General features: G+C 60.9%; 4 protein-coding genes and 1 pseudogene across 9 annotated transcripts; 2 read left to right on the forward strand and 3 right to left on the reverse strand.

The window, feature by feature from the left end:
- Positions 1-311: 311 nt before the first annotated feature.
- LOC128851209 (gastrula zinc finger protein XlCGF57.1-like) lies at positions 312-2,498 on the reverse strand (annotated as a pseudogene).
- A 2-nt stretch (positions 2,499-2,500) lies between these two features.
- Positions 2,501-4,782, reverse strand: LOC128851167 (sterile alpha motif domain-containing protein 1-like; the record flags this gene model as incomplete). The annotated part of the gene is made up of 2 exons (XM_054057915.1): positions 2,501-2,709; positions 4,119-4,782. Coding segments are annotated over 2 exons (873 nt in total), but the record flags the coding sequence as incomplete, so codon positions are not given.
- Positions 4,650-6,766, forward strand: LOC128851201 (gastrula zinc finger protein XlCGF7.1-like). The gene has a single exon (XM_054058465.1). The coding sequence runs from the start codon at positions 4,874-4,876 to the stop codon at positions 5,849-5,851; it is 978 nt and encodes a 325-aa protein (XP_053914440.1). The 5' UTR covers positions 4,650-4,873; the 3' UTR covers positions 5,852-6,766.
- A 1,762-nt stretch (positions 6,767-8,528) lies between these two features.
- Positions 8,529-13,872, reverse strand: LOC128851192 (gastrula zinc finger protein XlCGF26.1-like). Of its 6 annotated transcripts, none has more exons than XM_054058419.1 (3): positions 12,305-12,682; positions 9,768-11,384; positions 8,529-9,381 (listed from the first exon to the last, which is right to left on the reverse strand). In XM_054058419.1, exons 1-2 carry the CDS (start codon positions 12,465-12,467, stop codon positions 9,775-9,777), a joined length of 1,773 nt encoding a protein of 590 aa, XP_053914394.1. In that variant the 5' UTR covers positions 12,468-12,682; the 3' UTR covers positions 8,529-9,381; positions 9,768-9,774. The 6 variants fall into 6 exon arrangements, with proteins under 6 accessions (XP_053914394.1, XP_053914396.1, XP_053914395.1 ...); XM_054058421.1 differs by lacking the exon at positions 8,529-9,381 and adding an exon at positions 13,418-13,872 and having other exon boundaries at positions 9,686-11,384; positions 12,327-12,406; XM_054058420.1 differs by lacking the exon at positions 8,529-9,381 and adding an exon at positions 13,418-13,872 and having other exon boundaries at positions 9,686-11,384; positions 12,203-12,406.
- Positions 13,873-13,970: 98 nt separating this feature from the next.
- LOC128851168 (uncharacterized) lies at positions 13,971-23,963 on the forward strand. Its single transcript, XM_054057916.1, is given in 9 exon segments — positions 13,971-14,101; positions 14,687-15,635; positions 16,024-17,031; positions 18,827-18,978; positions 19,964-20,170; positions 20,279-20,506; positions 21,122-21,982; positions 22,251-23,262; positions 23,264-23,963. Coding segments are annotated over 9 exon segments (5,244 nt in total). The 5' UTR covers positions 13,971-13,974.
- The last annotated feature ends 715 nt before the right edge of the window (positions 23,964-24,678 follow it).

Raw genomic sequence — 24,678 nt, forward strand, 5'->3', positions numbered from 1 at the left:
AGCACATGCTCAGCTCTATTTTATGGCTGTTTTCAGAGCCCACCTGGATGGTTGGGGTATAAAGTTACACCTACAAAACATATTCTGTGTGCAGAGTTTTAACAATGTCTTCAAGGAAGACCAGAGCCTTCAAGTTCAACCATAGCTGTATTTTACTCCATTACATTGCTGTATATGTTTTAGAGACATGGTAAATGTTTTAGAGAAATATAAGTTACACCATAGGAAAATGTTTAATTTCAATTACTCTGAAATGTGCATGCTTTGTAAATTCTTTTCCCTATTTTAACCCTTTCCTTCCTCGGGAATTCAATTCGGATGGACAGCTTTACCCCATGGTTGCTCTATGCTACTGATTCTCTAAGGGCACCTGCCCTGCCTGATCCCACCTGGAGATGCTCTCATGGGCTGATAGCAGATCAGCCCCTTTGAGCTAAGTCAGAACACACTCCAGCTGTTCCCAGTCTGTGTCCCACAAGGGCTTTTAACCACACTCAATCATTATTGCAACCAAGAGGACACAGGCAGGAGAAAATGCATTTTGCAACCAGCCAAGTCTTGGGGCAAACCCCAAAGTCCCTGGGACTGCAAAAGGGACGGGTTTGACTTGAACAGCTTCATCTTGTGGGACAGAGGGCTTGGTGGGGGTCTAAGGCTCAAATGAGCTGAGGGACCCCTGGGGTGGGACGGAGGCCTCACAGCCTGGGCTTGTTTGAGTTCAGAGCAGAAACAGCCCTGAAAGCCCGGGCTGAGCTCCCCAAGCTCAGGGTGTGATGAACCCCGAGTCCCCGCTTCGGAGGACACGAGCGGCCGTGCCAAGGGCCACTCGACACTCACTGAGGGACTCAGTCCCACCTCGCCAAGAAGCACCCAGGAGTTTGCAAGAGGCGAAATTGGCCCCCGGACCCCCTTTTGTTGGGGAGGAGGAATTAAAGAACCCCCTGACCCGACGGACGGGGCGATGGGCTGCGCTTCTCTTCCCCCGGAGGAAGGGAGGCCTTTTTGCTCAGTCGCCTCTGCCTTTGTTGGACCTTCTGGGGGAAAAATAACCCCAACTCCTGCTTCAGCTGCTGCAGCTTTGTTCCGTCTTTGTTCTATCTGTGTTCCATCTTTGTTCCATTTTTGGATGGAACATCTTTGTTTCTTCAGTGGCTGCTTCTGTTTTGCAGAATCAAACCCTATAACCCAGAAATGAGTTATAAAGCAGGTATGTTCATTCACACCGGTGGGTGTGAGGGAGATAACTCTGCCCAAACTCACACACCCTATCGTTCAAGAAGTGGTTTATTTTTAGTGCACAGATAGAGAGATACGTAATCATCTAATACATATTCATTACCTATCCCCACTTCGTATTGTAATTAATTCTGGAAGGTTCACTCCAATCTTGCCCACCTCCTGGTGGTTGCGGGCCGGGGTCTCAGGGATGAAGTAAAAGTCTTCCTCAGGATAAAAAGAAGTTTTTTCTCCTTGAACTGTGTGCAGCCACAGTTCCTTCTGGTTGGTTACAAACTACTGAACCAAGCGCAGCCAGATTTCTGCATTCCAGTGCCCGCTTATCACTACACTTCTGCTAGCTGGCTCCTTCGTTATCAACTTTCAGGGTCTTCAAGGCAAACAGTATGGGTTGCAGTGAACTATATTTTTCCTCATATGGTGTTAGCTTACATTTACAGTGAACTAAATCCTTCTAAGTCCTTAGCTTCCCAACCCCTCCCTGTCCGCTTTCGCTCATCACTTCTGGCTGAAGGTCTTGCTACACTCACCACACTTGTAAGGCTTCTCGACAGTGTGGATGCGTTGGTGCTTGATCAGGGCACCCTTCTGGATGAAGCTCTTGCTGCAGTTGGCGCAGGCAAAGGGGCGCTCGCTGGTGTGGATGCGGTGATGTCTGATGAGACTGCATTTGTAATAGAAGCTCTTGCCACACTCCATACGGGCGAAGAGCTTCTCGTTGGTATGGGTGCGCTGGTGGTTGCTCAGGGCAGCCTTCCCAAGGAATCTCTTGTTGCATTCAGTGTAGGCAAAAGGACGCTCATCGGTGTGGATGTGCTGGTGTGGATGTGCTGGTGGTTGATCAGGGTGTTCTTCCAGTGGAATTTCTGACCATAGCTGGCACAGGTGAAGGAGTGCTCGCTGGTGTGGATGCGTTGGTGGGCGATCAGGGTTTGCTTCAAGCTGAAGCTCTTGCCACAGTCAGCACAGTGAAATGGGCACTCGCCTTTGCGGATGCGCTGATGGGTGGTCTTCTGGCTGAAGCTCTTCCTGCAGCTGGTACAGGAAAAGGGGCCTTCACCAGCATGGATACGCTGGTGGGCCACCAGGTAAAGCTTCCGGACAAAGCTCTTGCCACAGTCAGCACAGTGAAATGGGCGCTCACCCATGTGGATGTGCTGATGGGCGATCAGGTTGTCCTGCAGGCGGAAGCTCGTGCCGCAGTCAGTGCAGCTGAACGGACGCTCGCCTATGTGGATCTGCTGGGGGACCAGGCCAAGATGAGGGTGTCCTTCTGGGCCTCCCCGACTCCCAGCTGGTTCACCTCGGGATGATCCCCCCAAATGCCTGCTGGTGGAACCCTCCACGCCTCCAATGGACCCCCAGGGCCCGCCTGGCACAGGGCTCCAGTGCCTCCGTCACGGCCGGGGGGTGTGGCACGCACAGCGTCTCTCCTTGCTCCAGCTTGCAGATGATCTCGGGCTTGATCCCAGACTGTCCGGGGCAGAGAGAGAAGCACCTTCACCCACACTGTCAGGATGGCAGCACTGGACCCAGCACCCCCAGCCCCAGCACCTCACCACGGCACCCCCAGCCCCTAGCACCCCAGCCCTGGCACCCCCAGCAGCTGCAGCATCCCCAGCCCCAGCACTCCAAGCCCCGGCAGCCCCAGTCCCAGCACCCACAGCCCCGACACCCACAGCCCGGGCAGGCCCAGCATCTCCCCCCACTCCCCTCCTCTCTCCTGACCCTGCCCAGCTACAATTCACACCCCTCTTCCCTGCGCCTACAGCCTCCTCTCGCCTCGCCTGCATCACCTCGGCCGCTCTCCTGCACACAGGACACCCGCCGAGGGCTCAAATCTGCACCAGGACAGGTTGAGACCGAACACAAGGAAGCATTTCTTTCCCGAGGGTGCTCAAACCCTGGCACAGGCTTCCCGCAGAGCCGCTCGATGCCCCAAGCCGGGCAGGGTTGCAGAGGCCTTTGGCCAATGATCGCAATGCCGGGCTTTAACTGCTGCTCAGCCCCGAAGAGTGGAGGCACTCGCACCGGGTCAGCCTCGGAGGTCCTTTCCCACTGGCAAAGTCTGTTCCAGCCCAGGTGCTATGGAGCCCAGCCCGGCAGAGCCGCAGAGAGTCCTCACCCAGCACCCCCATCCCCCGCACCTCCATCCCCTGCACCCTCATCCCCTGCACCCCCATCCCCGGCAGCCCCATCCCCGGCACTCCCATCCCCGGCACCCTCATTCCCGGCACCCCCATCCCCGGCAGCCCCATCCCCGGCAGCCCCATCCCCCGCACCCCCATCCCCCGCACCCCCATTCCCCGCATCCCCATCCCCTGCACCCTCATCCCCTGCACTCCCATCCCCGGCACCCCCATCCCCGGCACCCCCATCCCCGGCACCCTCATCCCCAGCACCCCTATCCCCAGCACCTCCATCCCCGGCACTCCCATCCCCAGCACCCCCATCCCCGGCACCCCCATCCCCGGCACCTCCATCCCCGTCACCCCCATCCCCGACACTCCCATCCCCTGCACCCCCATCCCCGGCACTCCCATCCCCAGCACCCTCATTCCCGGCACCCTCATCCGCAGCACCCCTATCCCGGCACCCCCATCCCCGGCACCCTCAGCCCCGGCACCCCCATACCCCGCACCCCTATCCCGGCACCCCCATCCCCCGCATCCCCATCCCCGGCACCCCCATCCCCGCACCCCCATCCCCGGCACCCCCATCCCCGGCACCCCCATCCCCGCACCCCCATCCCCGGCGCCCCCATCCCCGGCACCCCCATCCCCCGCACCCCCATCCCCGGCACCCCCATCCCCCGCACCCCCATCCCCGGCACCCCCATCCCCGCACCCCCATCCCCGGCACCCCCATCCCCGGCATCTCACCCAGCGAGGCGAGCATTCCGTAGGTGTCCAGCATCACCTCCCGGTAGAGCCGCCGCTGCCAGCCCGCCAGCTCTGCCCACTCCTGGCGGGAGAAGTAGACGGCCACCTCCTCGAACGGCCCCGCCATCCGCAGCCCGAAGCACGGGCAGAGCCCTCCCCTCCCTTCTCGCCGCCCCCTCCGCCCGCAGCTCCGCCGCCGACGAGAACGGACGCGACGAACCGTTTCCGTGGCGGAATTGGCGTCTGCCGTTGGGCTCCGCCTCCCCGCGGGGCGCTGGGACCCCGCAGCCCGGGCTCCAGGCGGGCACAGCCCCTCCTCCGGGCTGGCAGCGGCGGCTCTACCGGCGGGTGATGCTGGACACCCCCGAGACGCTCGCCTCGCGGGGGGAGATGCTGGCGCTGGGGGGGCCGGGGCCGGCGCTGCCACCCCCGCAGGGCGGCAGAGGCTGCTGCTCGCTGTGCCCCGGACGGGGGGGACGGTCCTCGAGCTGGAGCGAGGAGAGACGCCGTGCGAGAAAGACCCCTCCGGGGCACCGCGGGGGCACCGCAGCCCTGTGCCGGGCGGGTCCCGGGGCTCCGCTGGAGGGGGTTCCAGCAGCGGGGGTTTGGGGGGCTCATCCCGCAGCCGGCTGAGCAGGAGACCGGAGCGCCCAGAAGGGCACCCTCACCCTCATCTTGGCCAGGACCCCCAGCTGCTGGAGAAGACCCCAGCCACCCACAGCGAGAGCAGCGAGAGCTTCAGGAGCCCGAGTGCTATGGCCATCCACGAACGGAGCCCCCCGGGTGAGCACCGCTTCTCCTGCACCGCCTGCGGCAAAAGCTTCACCCGTAAGGGCTCCCTGATCACCCACCAGCGCATCCACACTGGTGAGCGCCCCTTTGCCTGCAGCCACTGTAACCACCGCTTCAGCCGCAAGCAACACCTGGTCACCCACCAGCGCATCCACACCGGCGAGCACCCCTTCACGTGCGTCGAGTGCGGAGACACCTTTAGCCAGAAGGGCAACCTGACCAAACACCAGCGCGTCCACACGGGCGAGCGTCCCTTTGCCTGCACCGACTGTGGGAAGAGCTTCAGTCGGAAGAGCTCCCTGATCGCCCACCAGCGCATCCACACCACCGAGTTCCCGTTCGCCTGCACCGACTGCAGCAAAGGCTTCAGCCAGAAGGACGCCCTGATCAGCCACCAGCGCATCCACATGGGTGAGCTGCCCTTTGCCTGTGCTGACTGTGGCAAAGCCTTCAGCCAGAAGGGTGCCCTGAACAGACACCAGCGCATCCACACCGGCGAGCGCCCGTTCGCCTGTGCCGACTGCGGCAAGAGCTTCAACATGAAGAGCACCCTGATCAGCCACCAGCGCATCCACACGGGTGAGCGCCCCTTCCTCTGCATGGAGTGCGGCAAGAGCTTCAGAGAGAAGGGTGCTCTGATCAAGCACCAGCCCTTCCACACCAGCCAGAAACCCTACAAGTGTGACGAGTGTGGCAAGACCTACAAGTGGAAGTATGACCTGAAGAAACACCGGCGGGTGCATCAGGGCCTGGAGGTGATGCCGGAGGGTGACCAACGGGAGGAGGAGTGTTTGTCCCTGGCAGGGGAGCAGACAGAGGCCAAGTCCTTCCAGTGCAGCGGCTGCAAGAAGCACTTTAAGGAAGAGGGAGCTGTGCTGGCTCACCAGTGCACCCCCAGCACCCACAGCCTGCGGCTTCCTCTGCAACGCGGTGCCCCCTGAAACTGTTGCTGAGGGTCCTGTGGGGCACTGGGGGCTCTGCTGCAGGGGTGGCTGTGTGGGGACATCCAGAGTGATGACTTGAGCCAGCAGTGACAGGCAGCCATGGTCCTTTCCACCACCACCTATGGTTTGAGAAGCATCCTCAGGAGTGTGGGCTGGATCCTCCTGAGCTGCTCCCTGGGGACACCCTGAGCAGCTGGCATAGCGCTCGTTGGTCAGGGTGAAGCAGGGAATGAAGGGGTTAACCAACAGAGGTACTCAGGAACAAGAATTGAAGGCATTTTTCAAGACATGGACAGGTTATCAGGAACGCTGGGGGCCCAGGCAGAAGCCCTGTGGCTGTGCTTCAGTGAAAAAGGAGACTGTCCAAGGCTAAGCGTTCCTGCGGTTTGGAACACAGCCAACTCAGCTAAGGCAAAGAGTGGACTTATGATGATGGAATACTGGAAATAATTGTAATAGTAATGCCCTTTTAGCGAACTAATTTTAATAGCCTAGCCCACGTTAAGGAATACGTATGTCTTTACACTATAAATAGCTGCTTGTTAGACCATGCTGTGTGCAACCTAGGAGAAATTGCCCCTTGCGCCCCAGCTGACAATAAAACATACCTGCTTTATAACTCCCCTGAGTTGTGAAGTTTGAGTCCGCGAGTCAAGGGGGTTCATCGTTGTCGCCCCTTCCGTGCTGTGCTGGGCCCTGCGGTGCCGGCAGCTGCTGCGGGAGAGCCGTGAGCGCAGGAGTGGCTGCCAGGGCAGGGGAAACGCAAGACCCGTGTCCCAATGTGATCAGCATGGCTTACGGGACAGAGGGGAAGATGCTGCTTTCTTTTTCCACCTGGACAGTGAAGATAAAGCTTCTTGGTGCTGAAGGTATTTGCAGGGTCTCCAGGGTATTTCTGGGTCCCCTGGGCATCTCCCGGGTCCCCAGCCTCTCGGCTCCCCGACACAGGGATGAGGGTATATGGGGACAGAGGGCTGGGGACATGGGGATTGGTCAGAGGTAAAGGGGTCTGGGGACACGGGGACATTGGGACGTGGGGGTGCGTGGGGCTGTCATGATGTGTGTGTGGGGGAGAGAGTCTTCTCAGATTTCATTGCAGCAGCGTCTGGGTGAGAAGCTTCCCTGTCCCACCCCTGGCATCAACCACGTTGAGCGTCAGACCGATACGAGAAGGAGTTACTACTGTAAAAAATGGAATATTTTGGATTTTAGATAAAGTTTCATCTAAGGAATTGTAACTTTTGACTGTTAGACACAACGGCCCTCTGAGACCACGTTTTCTTTCAAGCAGCGTTTTCCCACACACTGTTCATGCCGTGAAGGTGATAACGCCTTTTGTTCAGTACGATGTGTGCAGAACAGATACCTCTGCTTCTGGAATCACCTCTGTTTGGAGTTTGTGTCTATCTCAAACCAAAGGTCAAGCCGAGCTGGAGCCAGCTCCACATTAGCAAGAGGTTTGACTCCTGCGACTTTTCATAACAACATTAGAATTAGACCTTGGAAAGTAAGAGAAGATGCCTAGGATTTCTGGGAAGATTTAGCTATCTGGGTGTAAGTGGGGAATATCTCTTGTAACAGCTCTTGCCCGGCTGCCCGTGACTGATGGAGATCGCTCCCTCGGGTGCCCAGGCCAGAGGAAGGGTGCTTGCTTTCTCAAACACCAAACGAGTCTCCAGGAGTTTATTTTCCGGCGTTTTCGGTGTCAGGAGGATGATGCTAGAGCCGACTCGCCCTTGGCCCGGCTTCTCTGGGTGCCTCCCCTCCCGGCTGCTGGGAAAATGAACCCGAGCCCCCCGAACCCGGCCGGTCCCCACCGCTGCCCACAGCCGCCCTCGTCCCTCCATCCCCAGCGCCACCACTGCCACCGGGAAACTGCCACTGCTGCCACTGGGAAACTGCCACCACTGCCCCTGGAGCTGCCACCACTGCCACTGGGAAACTGCCACCACTGCCACTGGGAAACTGCCACCACTGCCACCGGGAAACTGCCACCGCTGCCACCTGGAACTGCCACCACTGCCCCTGGGAAACTGCCACCACTGCCCTCTGGAGCTGCCACCACTGCCCCTGGGAAACTGCCACCACTGCCCTCTGGAGCTGCCACCACTGCCCCTGGGAAACTGCCACCACTGCCCTCTGGAGCTGCCACCACTGCCACTGGGAAACTGCCACCACTGCCCCCTGGAACTGCCACCACTGCCACCTGGAGCTGCCACCACTGCCACCGGGAAACTGCCACCGCTGCCACCACTGCCACTGGGAAACTGCCACCACTGCCCCCTGGAACTGCCACCGCTGCCACCACTGCCACTGGGAAACTGCCACCACTGCCCCCTGGAACTGCCACCGCTGCCACCACTGCCACTGGGAAACTGCCACCACTGCCACCTGGAGCTGCCACCACTGCCCCCTGGAACTGCCACCACTGCCACTGGGAAACTGCCACCACTGCCACTGGGAAATGCCACCACTGCCACTGGGAAACTGCCACCACTGCCACTGGGAAACTGCCACCACTGCCCCCTGGAGCTGCCACCACTGCCCCTGAAGCTGCCACAACTGCCACCACTGCCACCAGGAAACTGCCACCACTGCCACCTGGAGCTGCCACCACTGCCACCAGGGAGATGTCACCGTTCCGTTCCCTAGCCTGGGGGTTCAATGGCACTCGGGGACCCGGGGGGCTCGGAGCTGCCCAGGGATGCAGGGGCACAGGCAGCTGCCCTGCATCCTCCCGCAGAGGGAACCGGGCCAGGCGGGTCCTGGGCACGGCCACCCTCTCCCTGTCCCGGCAGCGCAGGCAGCGAGCGGGGCTGAATCCTGAGAGCGGAGGAATGGATTCTGGAGGAGTGAGTGCATCAGCCCAGGCCTTCCCAGGCCTCCGGGCAATGCCTTGGGTCTGACTGAAGCATTCCAGGGAGGACAGAACAGTGACAGGAAGGAGCAAATGTCATCTCCTCCCCAGCCCCTGGGAAGGGAGAAACCCCCTTTGTGCCCCCAGAAGGGGAATTGCAGGACAGAGAACAAGACACTCCTACTAAGGTCCGGAAAGAGAATGGGTCTGTGTGTCCGGGGAGTGGAGGCTTAGCCAAGGACAATGATGATGCCCATCTGTTTGAATCCCAGTTGGGCCTTGATGACAATTGGTAACGATTTTATTAGATCCCAGAGCACAAATACGCATACTGGCACAACAAGGTGCCGAGAAGTGTGCCACGGGGCTGCGAAGAAGTTAAGATGCTGGCGTGAATGGAAGGAGCAGTGTGTGATAGGGGGTTAAAGTCAGTCCATGGCTCCAAGGGGAGAAGTGCCTATCGACCACTTGCTTTGCAATTAGAAGAACAATCCTCCTGGGGAGGGACCCAGGCAGCTGGCCTGCCTTCCTTTGGCGGATGCTGTAATGCCATGCTTTAGCTGCTGCTCAGCCCTGAAGTCCTCAGGCAGCTGGACCGGCAGAGCCTTGCAGGTCCCTTCCCACTGAAAAAGCTTATGCCATGCCATGCCATGCCATCCTCTTTGTTTTCCTGTGTCAGAAAAATGACACCAGACAGAGCCCACTCACTCTTGGCCCGGCTTCTCTTGCCAGCCAAACCCTGGCCATTCCCCACCCGTGCCCGCAGTCCACCTTTCCCCCTCCATCCCCACTGCTTTTCCCAGCAGGGACATCGATCCAGGGATCTCCACATGGATCTCCTGCCCAGAGCCTGGGGACAATACAAATGACTAAACTCAATCACCAAGAGGTCTTTCCCAATCTGGTGATTCTATGATTCTCTCCAGTGCCCGGTGAGTTCACCATCACTTTTCAGGACAACCCCCATCCTGTCATCACCCTACAGCTGCCCACAGGTCCCACTGCACCCAGTGTTGATTATTCAGGTTCTGCTTCTGCCTGTAGGTCTTGGCATACCACATTTCTAGGGCTTCTCGCTAGTGTGGAGACGCTGGTGAGTGACCAAGGATTTCTTCCATCTGAAGCGGAGGTCACAGTGGCCACAGGCAAAGGGGCGCTCGCCGGTGTGGATGCGCTGGTGAATGGTCAGGTCGCCCTTCTGGCTGAAGCTCTTGCCACAGGTGGTGCAGGCAAAGGGACGCTCACCGGTGTGGATGCGCTGGTGCCTGGTCAGGTAGCTCTTCTGGCTGAAGCTCTTACTGCAGTCAGCGCAGGTGAAGGGGCGCTGGCCCGTGTGGATGCGCTGATGAATGATGAGGTCGCCCTTGCAGATGAAGCTCTTGTTGCACTCTGAGCAGGCAAAGGGACGTTCACCGGTGTGGCTGCGCTGATGAACGGTCAGGGCGCGCTTCCAGCTGAAGCTCTTGCCACAGCTGGTGCAGGTGAAGGGCCGCTCACCGGTGTGGGTGCGCCGGTGGCTGATCAGGGCACCCTTCCAGCTGAAGCTCTTGCTGCAGTCAGTGCAGGCAAAGGGGCGCTCGCCTGTATGGATGCGCTGGTGCTTGGTCAGGGAGTCCTTCCAGCTGAAGCTTTTGCCGCAATCAGTGCAGGCAAAGGGGCGCTCGCTGGTGTGGATTTGCTGGTGTCTGGTCAGGGCGCTCTTCTCTCTGAAGCTCTTGTTGCAGTCGGTACAGGCAAAGGGGCGCTCACTCCTGTGGGTGTGCTGGTGTCTGATGAGGTTGCCCTTCTCTCTGAAGCTCTTGTTGCAGTCAGTGCAGGCAAAGGGGCGCTCTCTGCTGTGGATGTGCTGGTGTCTGATCAGGGCGCCCTTCTCACTGAAGCTCTTGTTGCAGTCAGCACAGGCGAAGGGGCGGTTGCCTGTGTGGATGCGCTGGTGTCTGAGGAGGTTGCCCTTGTGGCTGAAGCTCTTGCTGCACTCGGCACAGGCAAAGCCGGATGCACTGGTGTGGATGCGCTGGTGCTTGATGAGAGAGCTCTTCTGGGTGAAGGTCTCGCCACAGCTGGTGCAGGCAAAGGCACGCTCTCCAGTGTGGATGCGTTGGTGGGTGACCAGGTGTTGCTTCTGGCTGAAGCAGTGGTTACAGTGGCTGCAGGCAAAGGGGCGCTCGCCAGTGTGGACGGGCTGGTGCTTGCTCAGGCTGCTCTTCTGGCTGAAGCTCTTGCCGCAGTCAGCACAGGTGAAGGGGCGCTCACCCGTGTGGATGCGCTGGTGCCTGATCAGGGAGCTCTTCTGGCTGAAGCTCTTGCTGCAGTCGGTGCAGGTGAAGGGGCACTCGCCCGTGTGGCTCCGCTCATGGATGATGAGCACACTCGGGCTCCTGAAGCTCTTGTAGCACTTGGGGCAGGTTGGAGGGCTCTTCTCCAGTGGCTGGAGAGCCGGTATGGGGTGAAAGTGAGGGTGCCCTGCAGGACCCTCCTGGCTCCTGCTCAGCTCGCTAGAGGATGAGCCCCCCAAAACACTGCTGCTGGAATCCAGCATCCCTCCCACGGGCCCCTGGGACCCGCCTGGCACAGGGCTCTGGTGCCTCTGCTGCACCCCGGGGGGGTCTGGCACACGCAGTGTCTCTCCTCGCTCCAGCTTGCAGATGATCTCGGGCTTGACAGTGTCCCAGCCTGTCCGGGTCACAGAGAGAATCACCTTCACCAGCACCTCCAGCCCCAGCACCCCCAGTCCCACCACCCACAGCCCCACCACCCCCACCAGTGGCACCCCCAGCCCCTCCAGCCCCAGGACCCCCAGCCCCAACACTCCCAGTTCTGGCACCCCCAGTCTCAGCACCTCCAGCCCCACCATCCCCATTCCCAGCACCCCCAGCCCCAGCACTCCCAGTTCTGGCACCTCCAGTCCCAGACCTCCAGCCCCACCATCCCCATTCCCAGCACCCCCAGCACTCCCAGTTCTGGCACCCCCAGTCCCAGACCTCCAGCCCCAGCATCCCCATTCCCAGCACCCCCAGCACTCCCAGTTCTGGCACCCCCAGTCCCACCACCCACAGCCCCACCACCCCCACCCGTGGCACCCTCAGCCCCTCCAGCCCCAGCACCCCCAGCCCCAGCACTCCCAGTTCTGGCACCTCCAGTCCCAGCACCTCCAGCCCCAGCATCCCCATTCCCAGCACCCCCAGCACTCCCAGTTCTGGCACCTCCAGTCCCAGCACCTCCAGCCCCAGCACCCCCATTCCCAGCACCCCCAGCCCCAGCACTCCCAGTTCCGGCACCTCCAGTCCCAGCACCTCCAGCCCCAGCATCCCCATTCCCAGCACCCCTGGCCCCAGCACTCCCAGCCCCAGCATCCCCATTCCCAGCACCCCTGCCCCCAGCACTCCCAGTTCTGGCACCCCCAGTCCCAGCACCCCCAGCCCCAGCACCCCCAGCCCCAGCACCTCCAGCCCCAGCACTCCCAGTCCAGCACCCACAGCCCCGGCACCCACAGCCCAGGCTTGACAGCAGCCCAGTCTGTCCGGGGCACAGAGAGAAGAACCCTCTTCCGTGATTCCCAAAATCCCGGCAAATAAACTCTCTCTAAGACTCACTTTGGCGCTTTAGAAAGCAAACCTTTCCCACTTCAATGCATCTGTAATCTGGAGCTTTGGAGCCAACTCTCTGCCTGACCTTGGGCTGGAGATAGGGGAACACTGCAAACAGAGGTGATTCCAGAAGAGGAGACATCTGTTCAGCACAGATCGTACTGAACATAAGGCGTTATCATCTCCAAGGAATGCAGAGAGTCTGGAAAAACACTCTTTGAAAGAAAACATGCTCTCAGAGGGACATTGTGTCTAACAGTCAAAAAATACAATCCCTTAGATGAAAATTAACCCTACAGACACAAGAAGTAGTCACAAGCAATTTTCTTTAGAAAGTAGAAGAGAATGTCCCTCTGAGAGCAGGTTTTCTTTTAGACAGTTTGTTTCCCAGACATTTCTCATTCTTTGGAGATGACAACGCTTTGTGTTCAGTACGATCTGTGCTGAACAGATGTCTCCTCTTCCCTAATCACCTCTGTTTGGAGTTTTCTGCTTATCGTAAAGGCAAGCTCAGAGAGAGAGAGCTGGAGCCAGCTCCAAACCAGCAAGAGTTTTGACTCTTGTGAAGTTTCATAACAACATTAAAATTAGACCTTGGAAAGTTACAGAAGACGCATAAGATCTATGGGAAAATATAGACATATGGATGTAAGTGGGGAATCTATTCTGTAACAGCTCTTGCCTGGCTGCATGGGATGGATGGAGATCAGACCCTCGGGTGCCCAGGCCTGAGGAAGGATGCTGCTTTTCAAAACTCCAAAATGAGTCTCCCCGAGAGTTTATTTGCTGTCATTTTCGGTATCAAGGGGGGCTGCCTGCCGGGGGGCTGCCTGCTGCAGCCACTGCAGCCGCTCGGCTCCCCAACACAGGGACAAGGGCACAAGGGGCCATAGGGACAGGGTCTGGGGACAGGGGTACATGGGGTGGGTCAGCTGGCCAGGGGGCTGGAGACACGAGGACAGGGCCAGAGGGCTGGGGACATGGGGACACGGGGTGGGGATAGGGGGGCTGTCGCTGTTCAGCCCCAGCCGGTCACGAAGCACCACCCAGCCGCTCGCTCACTGCCTCTCGGGGGATGCAAAGATCGGGGTGGGGGGATGGTGTCTGATCTGTTTTTACCGCAGCAGCGTCCGGGGGTGAAACTTCCCTCTCCTCCCAACTGGCACCGGCACCGGTGTTAGACCCCAATTCGGCACCTCCTTTGCGAGAGAAGCGCGTTTTGCTGGCCTTGCCCAGCCGGGGAGGGCTCTGCCATCCCAGTCCCCGAGAAGCTCTGCATCCCCGGCGGGCGCGGATCTCAGCGTTCCCTGGGCAGGAGGGATCCCACCCCGCAGCCCGGCAGGGACTGCAGCCCCCAGACCCTCTGCGGGCAGCCCGGCAGGAGATCCGGGCCGAGATCTCGGAGCGATGTCCCGACCGGGAGAAGCGCTGGGATGGAGGGGAGAGGGCGGCCGCGGGCACGGGTGGGGAGCGGCCGGGCTTGGGCTGGCGGGGAGGTCCTTTTGCCGGCGGGCGGGAGGGGAGGCCCCGAGAGAAGCGGCGCCAGGGCAGAGGCGGCCCCGCCCGGCGTCATCCTCGGCGGAGGAACGGGGGCGGTGTCGGCCCCGCGGCGGAACTGCGGGCGGAGGGGGCGGCGGGAGGAGAGGGGAGGGCTCCGGCCGTGCTTCGGGCTGCGGATGGCGGGGCCGTTCGAGGAGGTGGCCGTCTACTTCTCCCGCCAGGAGTGGGCAGAGCTGGCGGGCTGGCAGCGGCGGCTCTACCGGGAGGTGATGCTGGACACCTACGGAATGCTCGCCTCGCTGGGTGAGATGCCGGGGATGGGGGTGCCGGGGATGGGGATGCAGGGGATGGGGGTGCCGGGGATGGGGGTGCCGGGGATGGGGGTGCCGGGGATGGGGGTGCCGGGGATGGGGATGCAGGGGATGGGGGTGCCGGGGATGGGGGTGCCGGGGATGGGGGTGCGGGGGATGGGGGTGCCGGGGATGGGGGTGAGGGGATGGGGGTGTGGGGATGGGGGTGCCGGGGATGGGGGTGCTGGGGATGGGGGTGCTGCGGATGGGGTTACCGGTGCTGGGGAAGACGTGGCTTGGGGTGCCGGGGATGGGGTTGCCAGAGATGGGAGTTTCGGGGATGGGGGTGCCAGGACGGGGGGGCGGCCGTGCTGGGGCTGTGGGTGCTGGGCCTGGAGGTCACGGAGCTGGGGCTGCCGGTGCTGGGGCTGCCGGTGCTGGGGGTGCCAGGGTTGGGGGTGACAGGATAGGGGGTGCCGGGATAGGGGGTGCCGGTCCTGGGGCTGCTGGGGCCGTGGGTGCTGGAGCTGGAGGTGCTGGGCCGGCGCTGCCATCCCGGCAGTGCGGGTGAAGGTGCTTCTCTCTGTACCCCGGACAGGCTGGGACACCGTCAAGCCCGAGCTCATCTGCAAGCTGGAGCGAGGAGAGACGCCGTGCGTTCCAGACCCCCCCGGGGAGCAGCGGAGGCACCGCAGCCCTGTGCCGGGCGGGTCCCGGGGGTCCGTGGCAGCGGTGGGTTGTTCCATCAGCAGAAGCTGGGGGGACTCGTCCCAAAGCCAGCTCAGAGGGACCTCGGCGAACCACTCAGGACAACCTCAGGTCTCCCCCATGATACCCCCCCAGCCTTTGCAGAAGCCGCTCCCCACGTGTCCTGAGTGCAACAAGAGCTTCAGCACCCGGACTGCATTGGCCATCCACGAGCGGAGCCACACGGGCGAGCGCCCCTTCACCTGCACTGAATGCGGCAAGAACTTCATCCAGAAACAACACCTGGTCAAACACCAGCTCATCCACACCGGCGAGCGCCCCTTTGCCTGTGTTGACTGTGGTTACAAATTCAGCCAAAAGCAACACCTGCTCACTCACCAGCGCATCCACACCAAGGAACACCCCTTCATCTGTGCTGACTGCAACAAGAGCTTCAGCCAGAAGGGGTCCCTTATCAAACACCAGCGCATCCACACGGGCGAACGCCCCTTCACTTGTCCCAACTGTGACCAGCGCTTCAGCCGGAAGCAGCATCTGGTCAGTCACCAGCGCATCCACACAGGTGAGCGACCCTTCACCTGCTCCGACTGCGGCAAGAGCTTCAGACGCAAGGGTGACCTTGTCATCCACCAACGCATCCACACTGGTGAGCGTCCCTTTGCCTGCAACCACTGCAACCACTGCTTCAGCCAAAAGCAACACCTGGTCACCCACCAGCGCATCCACACGGGTGAACGACCCTTCATCTGCACTGACTGTGGGAGGAGCTTCAGAGAGAAGGGGGCCCTGATCAAGCACCAGCGCATCCACTCCACTGAGTCCCCTTCGCTGCTCCAACTGTGACAAGAACTTCATCTGGAAGTGCGCCCTGACGAATCACCGGTGTGTACACACTGCTGAGCGCTTCTTTGCCTGCGTCCACATTTACCACCACTTCAGCCCTCACCTCCACTCTGGCCCAGCCCCCTGGTTGCTGGAGAAGACCCCCTCCATGTTCCCTGAGTGCAAGAAGAGCTTTAGGAACCAGACTGCACTGGCCATCCATGAACAGAGCCACACGGGTGAGTGGCCCTTCACCTGCTCCAGGTGTAGCAAGAGCTTCCTCCAGAAGGACTCCCTGATCAACCACCAGCGCATCCACACAGGTGAATGCCCCTTTGCCTTTATTGACTGTGGGAAGAGCTTTAGCAACACCATCTCCCTTCTCAAGTGTAAGTGAATCCACAGTGGTGAGAAGCCCTTTTCCTGTGTCCACTGCAGCAAGAGCTTCAGCCAGAAGGGCCACCTCATCACCCACCTGTGCATCCTCACCGCAGAGCACCCCTTTGCCTGCACTGATGGCGGCAAGAGCTTCAGCCTTAAGAGTGCCCTGACCAGACACCAGCGCATCCACACCGGCGAGAAGCCCTACAAGCGTGGCCAGACCTGCAGCCAGAAGTCTGGAACAGAAACACCAGCGAGTGCACCGGGCTGTGCTGGCAGTGCCGAGGGCGGCTGGCATTCCCTGATCAATTACCAGCGCATCCACACAGGTCAGCAGCCCTCCACCTGTGCTGCCTGCGGCAAGAGCTTCAGCCAGAAGGGTGCCCTGATCAAGCACCAGCGCATACACCCTGGTGAGCACCCTTTTGCTTGTGGCCACTGTGACCACCACTTCAGCTGGAAGCAAGAGCTGTTTGGACACCAGTGCATCCACACTGGGGAGCACCCCTTTTCCTGCATTGACTGTGATAAGAGCTTCAGCCGGAAGGGTGCCCTGATCAAGCACCAGCGCATCCACAGTGGTGAGAGCCCCTTTGCCTGTGCTGACTGCGGTTACCAATTCAGCCAAAAGCAACACCTGCTCACCAACCAACACATCCACACCAGGGAGCGGCCCTTCTCCTGCACTGACAGTGACAAGAGCTTCAGCCAGAAGTGCAACCTCATCCCTGACCAGTGTATCCACACAGGTGAGCGCCCCATTGCCTGCGCCGACTGAGGCAAGAGCTTCAGCCAGAAGGGTGCCCTGATCAAGCACCAGCGCATCCACACCGGCGAGAAACCCTACAAGTGTGATGATTGCAGCGAGGCCTACAGCCAGAAGTCTGATCTGAAGAAACACCAGCGGCTGCACCAGGGCCCACAGGGTGACTGCCTTGGCAGCCCGGTGGCCCCTGAAGCTGATGCTGAGAGTCCCACGTGGACAGATGTTGCTTTCTTTTTCCTATTTGAGACTAAATCAAAAGCTTCTTGGTGCTGATGACAGGCAGTGAGCTTGGGGGGGAGGACAGAGGCCTTCCAGTGAGGCAGCTGCAAGAAATGATTTTGGGATGAGGAGAGCATGCTGGCCCACCAGTGAACCCCCAGCACCCCTCGCCTGCAGCCGCCTCCACAACCTGTCACCCCCAAACCTGCCACTGAGGGTCCTGCAGGGCACCGGGGACTCTGCTGCAGGGGTGGCTGCAGGGGGACACTTGGAGCCCCGACCTCTGGCTCCTCCAGAGCAGCTGCACATGAGCTGGGAGCGAGTGGCGACCATGGCTCCGTCCAACACTGCTACGGCTCGGGCTGCTGCCAGAGAAGCATCGTCACCGGCACGGTGTGGATCCTCCTGAGATGGGGACCCTATTGCCTAAAGAGATAAAGCTGTGACAGCAGCCGAGGGATGCCCTGCCTTTGAGTGACGAGGATCAGCACGGACACCCCTGGCTTTCTGAGCTTCTCCAGGGGAGCCTGAGAGCCGCTGGATCCGTCCCGCGTCCCGGACTTGGTCACCGGTTCATGCCTTAGGGATTCTGCGGCTGAGTTGGCAACCAGTCCGAGTCGGTTTGACCCGGGAGAGTCCCCTCAGAGCGACCAAGGCTGGGATCGCGGTTGATAAATTCACAGGGGAAGGGCTGAGAGAGGTTTAACAAAGATGGAACAAACTTGTAACAAAAAAGTAACAAAGTTGTAATAAAGACTGTAACAAAGTTGTAACACAAATGTATCAAAGCTGTAGCAAAAATGTATCAAAGCTGCAGCAGCTGAAGCTGCAGTTGGGGTTATTTTTCCCCCAGAAGGTCCAACAAAGGCAGAGGCGACTGAGCAAAAAGGTCTCCCTTCCTCCGGGGGAAGAGAAGCGCAGCCCATCGCCCCGACCGTCGGGTCAGGGGGTTCTTTAATTCCTCCTCCCCAACAAAAGGGGGTCCGGGGGCCAATTTCGCCTCTTGCAAACTCCAGGGTGCTTCTTGGCGAGGTGGGACTGAGTCCCTCAGTGAGTGTTGAGTGGCCCTTGGCACGGCCGCTCGTGTCCTCCGAAGCGGGGACTCGGGGTTCATCACACCCTGAGCTTGGGGAGCTCAGCCGGGGCTTTCAGGGCTGTTTCTGCTCTGAACTCAAACAAGCCCAGGCTGTGAGGCCTCCGTCCCACCCCAGGGGTCCCTCAGCTCATTTGAGCCTTAGACCCCCACCAAACCCTCTGTCCCACAAGATGAAGCTGTTCAAGCCAAACCCGTCCCTTTTGCAGTCCCAGGGACTTTGGGGTTTGCCCCAAGACTTGGCTGGTTGCAAAATGCATTTTCTTCTGCCTGTGTCCTCTTGGTTGCAATAATAATTGAGTGTGGTTAAAAGCCCTTGTGGGACACAGACTGGGAACAGCTGGAGTGTGTTCTGACTTAGCTCAAAGGGGCTGATCTGCTCTCAGCCCATGAGAGCATCTCCAGGTGGGATCAGGCAGGGCAGGTGCCCTTAGAGAATCAGTAGCATAGAGCAACCATGGGGTAAAGCTGTCCATCCGAATTGAATTCCCGAGGAAGGAAAGGGTTAAAACGGGGAAAAGAATTTACAAAGCATGCACATTTCAGAGCGCCCCCGACACCCAGGGAGGGGGGGGCGCTGGGGCGCTGCACGACCCTCTCCCCGTGCCTGTCCCCTCCCCGGCAGTGACCCCGGGCTCTCCAGTTGCTCCCACTCGGTGGCTCCGAGCAGCACGGGGGGAGGGGGGGAGCGGGGGGGTGGATGTGAGGGTGTGGGGTTGCAGGACCTGAAAAACTCGCTTATCTTGTAGGTCAGATGGAATGCAGTCAAACCAGGTCGGACCCTCCCCCTCCGTCTTTGTATCCCACGGGAAGGGGGTGGGGGCAGTGGGCGGGCGGCGGGTGGTGCTTCATTACCCACTGGGGCTGCACCGCGACAGCGCCCCTGTCCCCACACCCCAGGGTCTCCCCTGTCCCCTCGTCCCCGTGTGTTAGGGAGTGTTTGGCTTCTCTGGAGCTCCGTGATGTGACGCTGGGTTGGAGGTTTGTGGCGAACACTCAGGGGAAGGCCAGTGAGGCAGATGTTGTGGTGGGAGTCTGTTCCAGACCACCCGGCCGGGATGAAGGGGCAGAGGAGTTATTCTAGAAGCAGCTGGGAGGAGCCTCGCCATCACCAGCCCTCATCCTCATGGGGGACTTCAGTCCACGGGATGTCTGCTGGAAACACAAAGCAGCAGAGAGGAACCAGTCTAGGAGGTTCCTGGAGTGGGTGGAAGAGAACTTGCTGACACAGCTGGCGAGTGACCCGATGGGGCAAGGTGCCCGCTGGACCTGTGGTTTGTGAAGAGGGAAGGCCCTGAGGGAGCTGTGCCGGCTGGAGGATGCTCACGAGAGGATAGAGTTCTCAGTTCTTGAGAATTCAAAGGAAGTTAATTAAGTTCCCTTTATGTCCCCCTTAATGGTCAGTAAGATTCCTGAGCCTTGTCTACAGGTGAACAAGTCAGGTTTATTATAACAATTCTATAGTTTTATTCCCACAGGGTGTCCCCCACAGCCACCCCTGCAGCAGAGCCCCGAGTACCCTGCAGGACCCTCCGCAGCAGTTTCGGGGGACACAGGAGTGGAGGTGTCAGCAGACAGAGGGTGCTGTGGATGCGCTGGTGAGCCAGCATGGTCCCCTTGGCCCGAAACCGCTTCTTGCAGCCGCCTCCCGGGAAGGAGTTGGCCTCGATCTGCTCCCCTACAGGGAAGGACATGCACCTTCCCACCTGTCACCCTCTGGCACCACCCGCAGGGATCAATGCACCCGCTGGTGTTTCTTCAGGACACACTTCTTCCTGAAAGTCTTGTTGCACACCTCACAGTTGTACGGCTTCTCACCACTGTGGATGCGTTGGTGGGCTATGAGCACACTCTTCTGGCTGAAGCTCTTGCTGCACTCGGTGCAGGTGAAGGGGCGCTCGCCTGTGTGGATGCGCTGATGCTTGATCAGGTTGCTCTTCGCTCTGAAGCTCTTGCTGCAGTTGGTGCAGGCAAAGGGGCACTCACCGGTGTGGATGCGCTGGTGGCTGATCAGGTGATGCTTCAGGCTGTAGCTTTTGCCACAGTCAGCACAGTGAAATGGGCGCTCACCCGTGTGGATGTGCTGGTGGGCGGTCAGGCTGCTCCCATATCTGAACCTCTTGCCGCAGCTGGTACAGGAAAAGGGGCGCTCACCAGAGTGCATGCGCTGGTGGCTCATCAGGCTGCTCTTCTCTCTGAAGCTCTTGCTGCAGTTGGTGCAGGCAAAGGGGCACTCGCCCGTGTGTATGCGCTGGTGGTGGATCAGGATTTGCTTCTGTCTGAAGCCCTTGCCACACTCCATGCAGACGAAGGGGCGCTCACCCGTGTGGATGCGTTCGTGTCTGGTCAGGCTGCTCTTCCGGCTGAAGCTCCTACTGCAGTCGGTGCAGGTGAAGGGGCGCTCACCCGTGTGGATCTTCTTGTGGGCGGTCAGTGCACTCCGCCTCCTGAAGCTCTTGTTGCACTCAGGGCATGTGAGGGGGGTCTTCTCCCGCGCCTGGGGGGCCAGGCCAAGAGGAGGGGGAGGGTGCCCTTCTGAGCTCCTGGTTGGTTCGCCTCGGGATGATTCCCCCAAACCCCTACTGGAGGAACCCCCCATGTCCCCGGGGGACCCCCGGGACCCGCCCGGCACAGGGCTGCGGTGCCTCCGCTGCTCCCCGGGGGGGTCTGGAACGCACGGCGTCTCTCCTCGCTCCAACCTGCAGATGAGCTCGGGCTTAACGGTGTCCCAACCTGTCCGGGGTACAGAGAGAAGCACCTTCACCCACACTGCCGGGATGGCACCGCCGGCCCAGCATCTCCAGTCCCGGCACCCCCATCCCCGGCACCGCCATCCCCGCCGCCCCCACCCCCGGCGCCCCAATCCCCGGCGCCCCAATCCCCCGCGCCCCCATCCCCGGCGCCCCCATCCCCGCACCCCCATCCCCGGCACCTCCATCCCCGGCACCCCCATCCCGGCACCCCCATCCCCGGCACCCCCATCCCCCGCACCCCCATCCCCCGCACCCCCATCCCCGCACCCCCATCCCCGGCATCTCACCCAGCGAGGCGAGCATTCCGTAGGTGTCCAGCATCACCTCCCGGTAGAGCCGCCGCTGCCAGCCCGCCAGCTCTGCCCACTCCTGGCGGGAGAAGTAGACGGCCACCTCCTCGAACGGCCCCGCCATCCGCAGCCCGAAGCACGCCCGGCTCAGCTCGCCCCGCCGCGCCTTGCCCGGCCCCCTCTGCCCCAACCCTGACGCCGCCAGGCCGGACCCGGCAGCCCCGGGGTCGCCGCTCCCCCGCCAGGCCTGGCAGTGCCCTTCTCGCAGCCGGGCTGCCCGCAGAGGGGCCGGGGGCTGCAGGGCCAGCCTGCCTGCGGGGCTGCTCTTCCCCGGGCCCGGGGCACTGGGATGCAGAGCCCTCCGGCACTGGGATGCTCTGGGACCCCGCGCTCCTTCCGACTCGCTGGCGCCAGCACTGGGCTCGGAGCCTGGGGGGTTGCGTGGGGGTGGGGGGCGGCCAGGCCGGAAAAAACCACTTCCCTTCCAAAGCAGATGCTGATTGCGCTCTGAGGCTCGACCGGAGCGGGGCCGCTCGGGGCCTCGCAATTTCCCCCCAGGCGCTGCTGCAGCGAGAGCCGCTCTGGGCTGTGCCCGCCTGGAGCCTGGGCTGCTCGAGAGACACCAATTCCGCCCCAGAACCCTTTCGTCGTCTCCGTCCTTGTCGGCGGCGGAGCTGCGGGCAGAGGGGGTGTCGGGGGGCGAGGCGGGGGCTCCGGCCGTGCTTCGGGCTGCGGATGGCGGGGCCGTTCGAGGAGGTGGCCGTCTACTTCTCCCGCCAGGAGTGGGCAGAGCTGGCGGGCTGGCAGCGGCGGCTCTACCGGGAGGTGATGCTGGACACCTACGGAATGCTCGCCTCGCTGGGTGAGATGCCGGGGATGGGGGGAGATGCCGGGGATAGGGGTGCCGGGACAGGGGGGAGAGGGGGGACCGTGCTGGGGTTGTGGGTGCTGGGGCTGGAGGTCGCGGAGCTGGGGGTGCTGGTTCTGGGGCTGCGTGGTTGGGTGTGCCGGGATAGGGGGTGCCGGTCCTGTGGGTGCCGGGGCCGTGGGTGCTGGATCTGGAGGTGCTGGGTCCGGCGCTGCCATCCCGGCAGTGCGGGTGAAGGTGCTTCTCTCTGTACCCCGGACAGGCTGGGACACCGTCAAGCCCGAGCTCATCTGCAGGCTGGAGCGAGGAGAGACGCCGTGCGTTCCAGACCCCCCCGGGGAGCAGCGGAGGCACCGCAGCCCAGTGCCGGGCGGGTCCCGGGGGTCCGTGGCAGCGGTGGGTTGTTCCATCAGCAGAAGCTGGGGAGACTCATCCCAAAGCCAGCTCAGAGGGACCTCGGCGAACCACTCAGGACAACCTCAGCTCTCCCCCATGATACCCCCCCAGCCTTTGCAGAAGCCGCTCCCCACGTGTCCTGAGTGCAACAAGAGCTTCAGGACCCGGACTGCATTGGCCATCCACGAGCGGAGCCACACGGGCGAGCGCCCCTTCACCTGCCCTGAATGCGGCAAGAACTTCATCCAGAAACAACACCTGGTGAAGCACCAGCGCATCCACACCGGCGAACGCCCCTTTGCCTGTGTTGTCTGTGGTTATCAATTCAGCCGAAAGCAACACCTGCTCACTCACCAGCGCATCCACACCGGCGAGCGTCCCTTTGCCTGCAGCCACTGCAACCACTGCTTCAGCCAAAAGCAACAATTGGTTATCCACCAGCGCATCCACACTGGCGAGCGCCCCTTCACTTGTCCCAATTGTGACCACCGCTTCAGCCGGAAGGAGCATCTGGTCACTCACCAGCGCATCCACACGGGCGAGCGACCCTTCACCTGCTCCGACTGCGGCAAGAGCTTCAGACGCAAGAGTGATCTTGTCATCCACCAGCGCATCCACACTGGCGAGCGACCCTTCACCTGCTCCGACTGTGGCAAGAGCTTCAGCCGCAAGAGTGACCTTGTCAGCCACCAGCGCATCCACACGGGCGAGCGTCCCTTTACGTGTCCCAATTGTGACCACCGCTTCAGCCGGAAGGAGCATTTGATCACTCACCAGCGCATCCACACGGGTGAGCGACCCTTTACCTGCTCCGACTGCAGCAAGAGCTTCAGAGAGAAGGGGGCTCTGATCAAGCACCAGCGCATCCACTCCACTGAGCCCCCTTCGCTGCTCCAACTGTGACAAGAACTTCATCTGGAAGTGTGTCCTGACGAATCACCGGTGTGTACACACTGGTGAGCGTCCCTTTGCCTGCAGCCACTGCAACCACCACTTCAGCCCTCACCTCCACTCTGGCCCAGCCCCCTGGTTGCTGGAGAAGACCCCCTCCATGTTCCCTGAGTGCAAGAAGAGCTTTAGGAACCAGACTGCACTGGCCATCCATGAACAGAGCCACACGGGTGAGTGGCCCTTCACCTGCTCCAGGTGTAGCAAGAGCTTCCTCCAGAAGGACTCCCTGATCAACCACCAGCGCATCCACACAGGTGAGTGCCCCTTTGCCTTTATTGACTGTGGGAAGAGCTTTAGCAACACCATCTCCCTTCTCAGGTGTAAGTGAATCCACAGTGGTGAGAAGCCCTTTTCCTGTGTCAGCTGCAGCAAGAGCTTCAGCCAGAAGGGTGCCCTGATCAAGCACCAGCGCATCCACACCGGTGAGAAACCCTACAAGTGTGATGATTGCAGCGAGGCCTACAGCCAGAAGTCTGATCTGAAGAAACACCAGCGGCTGCACCAGGGCCCACAGGGTGACTGCCTTGGCAGCCCGGTGGCCTCTGAAGCTGATGCTGAGGGTCCCACGTGGACAGATGCTGCTTTCTTTTTCCTATTTGAGACTAAATCAAAAGCTTCTTGGTGCTGATGACAAGCAGTGAGCTCCACGGCAGCACAGCGTGCGCCACTGCTCTCCAGCGGCAGCAGCTCGGGCCCCACATCCCCTCGCTCATCCCTCTAAATCCCCTTCCTGGCCTGTTCTAGCTGGGACAGGGCGAGAGGCTGGGATGTGCCCGGGAGCTCTGGTGGGCAGATGGATGAAGCAGTGCTGTGGCGGAGCTCGAGGGCTGTGGGTATGGGATTGTCTGGATGCAAGGTGCAGCCCATGCCGGGCCCAGCGGAGCTTGCTTGAACTGCCTGCCCTTCCCATCAGCTTTGAACAATACTTGTGTCAGCACAGGAGCACAAAGTCACTGGTGCCTCGAGTTTCCTTCAGCTGGATGGGGGTTTCAGTGCAAAGATACGAGGTGGGGGAGGGTATGATCAGATTCTACTGCGGGCAGCATCTGGCTGGGACACTGCCCTATCCCCACAGAGGACACTGGTCAGGTTGTGTGGTAGACCACAATTCACCATCTGCTTTGCAAGTTAAGGAGTTTTTCTGTCCTTGCTGCCTCCTGCTGGAGGCACCAACAGGTCCTGCAAGGCACCCAGCTGGGACAAGGCCAGGGCACACCTGAGCCTGGCAGGGACCCAGCACTCCTGCCAGAGAGGAGGCCAGCAGCCCAGCATCCCAGTCTCCCACCCAGACACGGATCTCAGCATTCCCGTATCCTGCAGGGGCCCCAGCTCCCCAGCCAGGC

The sequence above is a fragment of the Cuculus canorus genome, chromosome 2 (assembly GCF_017976375.1).
Source record: "Cuculus canorus isolate bCucCan1 chromosome 2, bCucCan1.pri, whole genome shotgun sequence".
NCBI lineage: Eukaryota > Metazoa > Chordata > Aves > Cuculiformes > Cuculidae > Cuculus > Cuculus canorus.